Source organism: Centrocercus urophasianus, unplaced genomic scaffold (assembly GCF_019232065.1).
Source record: "Centrocercus urophasianus isolate 14NV4802_14NV808 unplaced genomic scaffold, USGS_Curo_1.0 seq_17, whole genome shotgun sequence".
Lineage (NCBI taxonomy): Eukaryota > Metazoa > Chordata > Aves > Galliformes > Phasianidae > Centrocercus > Centrocercus urophasianus.
Window position 1 is genome coordinate 27754065 of NW_024884722.1, and position 9047 is coordinate 27763111.

General features: G+C 45.5%; 1 protein-coding gene across 1 annotated transcript in view; it reads right to left on the bottom strand.

Moving 5' to 3' along the window:
• Positions 1 to 8573, bottom strand: part of BICC1 (BicC family RNA binding protein 1) — a 97712-nt gene extending 89139 nt beyond the window's left edge. The window contains exon 1 of the mRNA XM_042818816.1: positions 8372 to 8573. Coding sequence (XP_042674750.1) covers positions 8372 to 8573 — 202 coding nt within the window. The remainder of the gene's footprint in view (positions 1 to 8371) is intronic.
• Between the last annotated feature and the right edge of the window lie 474 nt (positions 8574 to 9047).

Here is a 9047-nt window from a genome sequence, read left to right on the forward strand (position 1 = left end):
ATACAAATTAAAGAGTATTAGCAATTTTCTACTTGTTCAGGAGATAGACAGCTTAAAAGAGCAAAAGCAGCCTACATAACTTGTGCCTGTACCATCACTATTTGAAGTTCCATTAAAATAACATTATAAAGCAATAATAATTGGGAATAAAAAATCTTAAAATAAACATCCAAATGGTACCAGCACTTTGACAGGTGCAGACCATATTTTTCCTAGGAGATGCTTCTCACACTCCTGAGGAAGGCAAATCCATTACAATATTCAGGCACACCATCAATCCTTGACTACAGTTTGTGCTCCAAAGGGTTTTTTTTAGTAATACTTGTAACTGATTGAGCACCTAGAAATTAGCATAACTAATCTCAGTTCATAACTGAACACTACAAAATTGACAAATGAAGATTTCTATGGATGTTTTCTAGAATAGATCCCATTTTATCACGTTGAATTGTATGTCAACACGCAATAACTCTTTGGGGAAAAAAATCAGGTAGACTTTCTTTCTTTTGATCACAAGCCTTACAACTTCGACTTTTTGTGCAAAGACATTTGCTCAATTATATACTTTAAAAAAAAAAAACCCTCCAGACTATTGCACAGCATTTCAATTGCCTTAATTCCCTATCTACACCTTCATCCACAATGAACCAACGAAGCACGACCTCCACACACCACCCAGTCCATTGACACTGCCCCATGCATTCCTACCCACAAAATCCAAGTGCTACAGATATTATTGATACAAATCCATTTTTCCTGTTTTTGTAGTGTGAAACAACTCAACCAAATTCATGAACTCAAAAATGAAGTGCAGGGATTAAATACATTTCCAATTATCTTCCATAAAAAAGCATCAGCTACAACTATTTACTTTGGGTTATGCCCAGTCAGGTTAACAACAGCTTCAAGGATGGAAACACCACAGCCTCTCTGGGCAATTCACTCAAGTTTTCAACTACCTCTAAAATGTAAAAGTAAATGAAAGTTTATTTTCGAAGAAAAGAAAAAGGCACAGAAAGTAATTTAGCCTTGTACCCTATCAGTAGTCACTGATCTGAGGAAGTCTGTTTTCTTTACACGCCCGCTATGCACAATGAACAAGATCTCCCTTGTGCCTTCTACATTTTAAAGCTGAGCAGTCCCAGGTGCCTCAGCCCCACCTCTCATATCAGAGGCTGCAGCCCCTCTATCTCTTTATGACCCTTCGCTGATCCGAGTGATCCAAGTCACCTGCTGGGAGCACAGGTCCAGACAGAGCACACACTTCCCAGAAGAGGAACAGGAGCTTTCCCCACAGCCATTCTGCAGGCACAGTGCTGGTGGGTGCCCTTCCGTGCTGTGTGCCCTGCTTTCCACTGCACCAGAGCTACGCACCATGACAATGGCTGGGACCAACCACTATGGATACATACATTGTACGCACCCACATGAAGCCAGGTTTTCAGCACAAAATTAAATGTTACACAACTGGACAAGGGGATCCATTCAGGGGATCTAGCATTTATATTTTACATTCATTTTAAGCCCCCTAGCTTCCACTCCACAAATTCTCCCACACAAGTAGAATTTTTCCCACCCAAAAACTATAGTGTCATGTATTATTACGGAGGAAACTTGATGAGCACCCCAATTCCTGATTCCTATTAGAAATAACAGCAGAAAGGGCATGGTTCATTTCTACGGACTGCAGTTAATCCAGCAGCACCGGAGTGAACTGGCAGAGGGCTGCTAGCACTCACCAACCAACACCTTCACTTTGCAGATTTTGCTCTGCTCACGTCTGTTACAAGACAGATCCTATCTGTGGCTGATATTGCAAACACATCTCCTCAGCCTTCAAATACGTACTTATCTTACCTCGGTCTTTTGAGAAAACATTTCCTCAAAATATCAACACGACTTGAACAGGAAACTTAAAAAAAATGTTCCTATTCCAGTAAAGAGGATATCATTACAGAAGTCTTGACATAAATCAGCTGTTAAAGTCACTGAGACATGAAGAGTTACATTACCCCACGCAAGGCAGTCACCCTGATCTGAACTGAAAGCACAGTCATTAAGATACTGAACAAAACCCTCTGGTTGCTCAAAGTCATTAGGAAAACAACCACTGATTAACAGGTAGAATCTTCAAGAAACCCTTCCATCAATTTCTCTCTCCTTGATCTAGAAGAATTATATGCAATTCATGAGCTCTCCAAGGGCCAACTCACACATAGCGAGTTCTTATGTTTGAAGCACAAGAAAACCACTGAGCCTTCACAGTACCGGATAGTGGTGTAAAAACAATTAATTTAAAAACACCGCTAGTTTTTCAACATAGTGTTCTGAAATTAAATAAAAGCTAACACGTTTAATCGTTTGACAGGCATTAAGCCAAAAGCCTGCAATGAGTACTCAAAATAGGACATATTTTCCAATGGAGGTAAAGATTACAATATAACCAACAGGAATGTGCAAGCCAGCAATACTTAATTCAGCAGCTCATGCCAAACCATGATAGTCCGTTGTACTACTTAAAAACACTGAAACTTGAGAAAGTGGTATTATTACAATTGTTAACAATGGAATGTAAGAACATTTTTAAACTACAAGTCACACAAATTCATTTCATATATTTATTTTTTGTAGAAATAGACTACTCAGCACTTTGGGGATCTGAAAGCGTGACCAAGAAACTGAACTGTTTTTCTCCTGCTCCATGGAAGTTAAACACCAAATGTAAATGCTATTAAAAAGGCTCCCATTACCCCACAACTATGTTCTCTGTCCAGGCTATGCTACTACATTGCAAGGTACAAAAAAAAAAAAAAAAAAAACCCACGAACTAAAATCTCATTCTTAAGTACAAAAAAACATTTTCTTTCTCTAGGAAAATAAAGAGATTACAGGCTAGGAAAATAAGAGTTTGAGGAGGAGTTATTTCAGTAAGAATCTCAAAGAGAAGACGTATTTCACACTTCTTATAGCTCCAACAGGGACCCTTTAACCAAGAATACAAATCAATAGCATTATGCACCTGTAAATTCAACTGCAAGCAAAGTATGCTAATTATTCAAATCAATACTGTACATTTAGTGCTATTGTTTAGATTTCTGCCACTATCACACATGAAAATCCAGAAGGGAAGGATTCATCCCTGTCCAGCCATTCAAACATCAGTGTCAGCATATTTAATACGCAGGTCACTGTCCCCACACAGAAACTAGTCAGGATAACCCTATTAAAATAAAGATTAAAGACAGCCTATTAAAGATACTAGCTTGCTCAAATCTTCAGAACCCAGCTTCTAATGAAACTATTGTTTGCAGCAATGTCTCCACCTCTCCTGGAACATCTCCAGTTCCCTCCATATGCTCAAGTGGTTTTCTTCCCCCCACCACACAAGCCTGGCCAGTCAGACATTAATTTATCATTCTCTGTAGCTGATACCAACTAGCCTTGACAGTTATAGGTAAAGTAGAAAAAACATACTTGCTTAAAGGCAGCAAGTTCCATCTGAGAGATCAGCAAACACAAAATAAATCAGTTATCACCCAGGCACCAGAGGTAGGTCATTGCGTAAGCGCAGCCTTAGCACCAGGCAATGGCCTCAAGGGTGAGCTTTGGGCAAAGGAATTCACAATTGATTTTCAATAGTCTTACAGGAAATAGGCAACGTTCACCTAGCCTAAATGAACTGAAAATGTATCAAAGAGCAGCAGGACTTGTTTGGGTCAAAAATAACAGTTGAGCGTTCTTCCAACTCCAAACCACTGGCAAGGAACACCAAATCCACCAGAGAAAAATGAATCTACCTTATGTACATGAAGATGGACACGATTCCTACAGATGTTGACTTCCTTGAGTTAAAAAATGAAAAAAAAAAATGAAAAAATAAAAAAACTCATCAGCCAGTACCACATGAGCCCAGGATGAGATTCCCACTTGATAGCAACCTCCTCTAGAGCACACTCCCAGAAGCAGAAAGGTGCTTCAGTAACTGAGGAAAACAACAAATTACCTCCAGTTCCAGACAGCAAAACTAAAGTTACCTAAAGGCATCCCCAAACTGAAAGATGTGTTTTAAAAAGCAAATTCTGACAGGCACAGACTGTCACAGTTTTAGGGTTTTTTTTCTTCTGTTATTGCATTCTTCTTTCTGTAAGGAAAGATAGGTCATGTGGCATCTGCATCACTGCTGCAGTTAAGCTTCTCTTAAAACAAGAAATGTGGTTTTGTGGTGTTGCTTTTTTCCTTTTCTTGGCTCAAGTGCTGCTGTACAAGAGTGCATTATAAAATCCAAGTACTTAAGCATGCGCTCTACATACATCCCACCAAAACTCCCTTACGTCCGTTAAAGAACGACATAGAAGAAAGGATTATTTTAAATAAAACTGGCACAATACTTCACAGTTAAGTTGCAATGCAGTAGAAAGGTGTTGGAGTGTCTTTCTTTTTCTCTTTGTTATGGATGCATGGGTAACTTTTGAGTCTTTCAATGGTTGCTGCATTTCTTGTTAGGATGTACCTTCTCAGACAGCTTTTTCAAGTTTAATAGCTTTCACTTTTATAATCATACTCAGCTGCTATGGTAACAGGCACTTAAATAATCAAAGTGAATTATTCCACAGCATTAAATCATCTGAGTGTTCCCCAGTACACAGCAGCTATGATTAAGAGGAATAATATGAAATACCATCCTATGGTCTGTTGCTGCTGAAAAAATAAAGCAACAACTGATCTGCTTTATTTAAGTTTGTTTCTTGGAAAAAAAAGCTCTCAACCAACAAACTGATGAAGAGATGCACCGTAAGACAACATATATCCCACAGTAACCATTCAGATTAATGGAACAATATTCCACTCATCTTTAAGTAATAAAACAGTAATATAAGACAGTTTGATGTGGAAAAAAAAAACTGATGTTCAAAAATGTTCACCAGTTTTCATGTTTGCAGATACTAGTAAAAGGAAAACTATTTGAGAGTCTCCCTCTACTTTTATTTAAATATTTCTCTTGAGGCTATTAAGAATCCACCTTCAAAACACCAAAAACACAAAAAGATCTGAGGAAAAAAAGAATAAGCAACACTCCCACATCTGTCAATGCTTTCTGCCATCTCAGTTCAGAATTGGTTTCTGCTTCAGAAGCGACTGGTAGCCAACAGGCCACATCAACAGCTTCTTGGAAGAGAGTAACCTTGTGTATCTTACCACACCACTTCCTCCCTCTATGGATTCTGCAGGTGACATCAAGGCACCCAAGGTAAGTGAACTATAAAACACATTTGCAGTGCCAGCTAAATCCCACTGAAGTCTCTGCCTCTTGAGAAATTCTGCACAACATAGCAGTGGCAGAAAAGATGGGAAATAATCGTGGCAGAAAAGAGGATTTAGTAATACTGTCCTAGAACACAGAACATGCAGCAGAAGCACCAGGCCTAATAGTTAATACTAACACTTAGCTTCTTCAACTTTTGTCTACTACCAATTGCTTCTTACATTTCTTCATTAGCAAACAGCAGATGTTGACTATTAAAAAAATAGAAAAGGTTCCCAGAGCAAGAAAGAGAACACGTCAACATTTCCTGATAGGTTTCTTAACTAGATGCTGTTTATAATTTGGCTTTAATGACAACTGAACTCAAGGTATTGCATTCTTGCATTCAGGTAACCTAAAAAAGCTACTGAGAACACTTCAACAAGCCATAAGTCTTAGCTAGACTAAAATCTAAAAGAGTCCTAATCCATCTAATATAAGCAAGAAGCTATATTTACCCCAGCCCAGATTTAAAACGTTGGGTAAATCTTGGAAGTCAGAATCTGATGATCACTTCTCCAAGGGAAGATGACAAAAATGCTTCCCTTCTACAATGTCATTTTTGCATGTTTTAAGAACTTCCCCAGTGAAGAACACAGGGATTAAAAACAATAGGAAACGTGACCTTATGAGTCATGTTTTCAGAATCAGAAATTCACTGTAAGAGGAGCTGTAGTGAATTTCTGAAGAAATTTTCCATCATTTCTTTCCTCTCAGGGTGAGGGAAAGTTTACACTTACAAAAGATGGCCACACCCATCTACCAAAATCAACTTTGTTTTGCAATTTGCAACATAACTGACTTGAAACTTCCGGGTACCATCTATGGCTCTGGCTTCACGATGCTATGTGTGACACCCTGGTAACCTTGCTCAAGTAATGTATCCTGATGTACCCTCCTACGAAATAGGTCAAGTTAGACCTACCTTGTAGGAAAGTCAAGACACAAGATTAGAACTTGTACAAGAGTGCTGACATTTAATACATGGTTGTTTTCCGCTTTCCTCTGCTACATTTCCCAAATAGTATGCTCCTTGTAGAGCCAACAAGCCAGAAAGCTTAGGTTTTCACAACAAACAAAAATCACCTGATACTGAGTTCTACATGCACTGTTCTTCACAAAAAAAGAATAAAAAAGAATAACAGAGTCAAAAACCTCCCCAAAACACTACCTGAAGCATGTATGTACGTACCTACTGGAAGGGACATAAAGCAACACAGAAACACACAGCATTCTGCCTGCGCTACCTATCAGACCTCCTACTGAACTCTTATAAGGATAAGAAGAAACTGAAAACAGGAGCAAGCAAGCAGCCCCACACTTCACATTGCAGAAGATTCCCAAGTTGAAAGGGACTCATAAGCATCCTAGAGTCCAATTCCTTTGACACTGGCTACTTCTGGATGACAGAATAGATTAAACTTGGATCCTTCTCAGGAGCTTTGTTTACTCTCACACACTCACTACCTCAGGCAGCAGAAAGAGAGACTGTGTGGGATGAGATAATGGAAATTTATTTCATTAGCACAGGAAAAGGTTAAGGCAGCTGTCAATCTTTTCACAGCATTTGGTGCCTATGAAGAAGCAGGGAAAAGTTACCAATGCTTTCTTTTCCATACCCATGGATTTTAGTTCTAAGTCACTCCGATGAGTACATCTTCAGCCACAGTTGTTTCTACTTATGATAGTTGTTCATCAGAATTCCTTACTCTTTACCACATGACATAAAGAGATTTTTCTACTGGTACAAAAGAATTATCCGATTAAAGATTAACCCACCCCCAGGAGACAGAATCTCATTTTAAAAAATTCCAATCATTGCAGTCACTGAGTCAGACCACAGCTCTGCAGCAGCCAATTCACCCACGTTTCTGCGCCAGCTCTCACCTGAGGGACAGGCAGGTGCTGGAACAGGAGAGCCAGCTACCTACCTGCTGGCTGCAGCTCTCAATGGCACGCACCTCATGAATAATTGCAACATATCGATTAGGGTTTTATTTGGAAAATTTACTTACACAGATTAAGGTGCGAGTGTAACACGGTTTACAAAACATCAGTCTCAAAGCTAAGAGCACACTTCTCAAAAGCACCCTGATCCTCCTGGGTTGCTCCCCACACATCCTGCTGCCTCAGGGCAGCACAAGCCCTGAACTCACCTCGTCCTCAGGGCTCTGGGGTCAGCAGCAGGAACACCCAGCATCAACTGCTCACTGAGTGCCAACCCCAGTGGCTTTAAAACCATCCATCTGCCTTTCAGAAACAGAGCCAGGCTCGTGATACTATTTGTCCAAAGCCATCCACGCAGATCTCACTGAGACAGTCAGATAATTCTAGGCACAATGGGACAAAGCACGGAGTCCCGGGGGAAAAAAGCCCAAGGCACACACAGCCAGCTGTCAGCTGCAAAGCCCCGCCGCCCCCTCGCGACTCATCGGAACCGCTTTGCTGTCTAGTTACGAAAGACCCGCAGACGGCGCTCCGGGCTCCGTTCCCTCGGCTCTCGTCCCGCCGGGCTCCGGGAGGAGCGGCAGGGCCGGGCGCGCGGCTCCTCCCGGACAGCACCCGGCCGGGGGGATGCCGCCGTTCCACTACGCTACGCCGCGGCCTTGGGAGCTGTTCCTAGAAAGCGGCGAGCTCAGAGCACGCTTCCAGGGTCGACGTTCGCTCGGAAGCGCTTCTCGAGAGCCCGAGCCCTTCGTAGCGGCGGCCCCGCCGCACGCTCGCCCCGGTGCGGTTCTCGGGAGCGGCTCCGCTCGCGACGCCGGGGCCGGCGCGGCACCTGAGCGCCTCGAGGCGTCCCCGGGGCAGCCGCAGCACGGCGCGGCCGGGACAGGGGCGGTCCCGGGGACTCAGCTCCATAGGAGACCGCGAGCCGCAGCCGTCTCCGCACAACCCCGGACGGGAACGCCGCGCTGCCGCCCCGGGACACTGACAGGAGGAGCGCCGGGAGCGGGGACCAGAAGGGTCGGGCGGGCCCGGACACGGCCCCCTCTCCTCCTTCCGTCCCGGCCGGGGCCGCCGCCGCCCCGCGCCCCCCCGGGCACCGCCGGCGCTGCTCCCCGCCCTCACCTTGGAGCATGGCCTCCAGTTTCTTCCTGTCCACCCGGAATCGCTCCTCGCCCCACTCGGGGCTGTGCAGGGGCCGCGGCGGGCCGGCCGAGTCCTCCTCGGAGCCGGGCACAGGAGAGTCGGTGCTGCGCTCGCTGTTGGAGCCCGGGTCGGAGAGCGGCTGCTGCAGGTACCCGCTCAGCGGGTCGCACTGAGCCGCCATGGCGCTGCCGGGCGGCCCCCGCCGCCGCTCCGAGTCCCACTCGGCCGCCTCCCCGCGGGACGCTATCTGCCCCCACAGCCGCCCCCCCGCCTCATCCCAGCCGCCGCCTGCCAGAGTCCCGGCGCCGCCGCCGCCCGCCTCTGCCTCCGGCTCCCCACCGAGTGCGCGCGGCCCCGGGCCGGCGTCCGCGGCTCGGCGGCGCCCCCAGCCCGCCCGCAGCCCGCACAGCATCTCCGCCTCCATTGGGCCGCCGTCGGGCCGCTGGGGAGGGGCCGGGGATATCCCCGGCCGCGGCCCGGGAGGAGGGGGCGGCGGGAGGCGGGAGCGGAGGGGGAGGGGAGAGGCCGCCCCCAGCGGCCGAGGGGGCGGGCGGCTGTCAGGGCGGGGTGCGGCCCCGACCCGCGGCACCGGTCTCTGTCTGCGGGGCTCCGAGAGCGTCGCGCCGCCCCGCCCGCCCTCCTTCCCCCGAGGCCG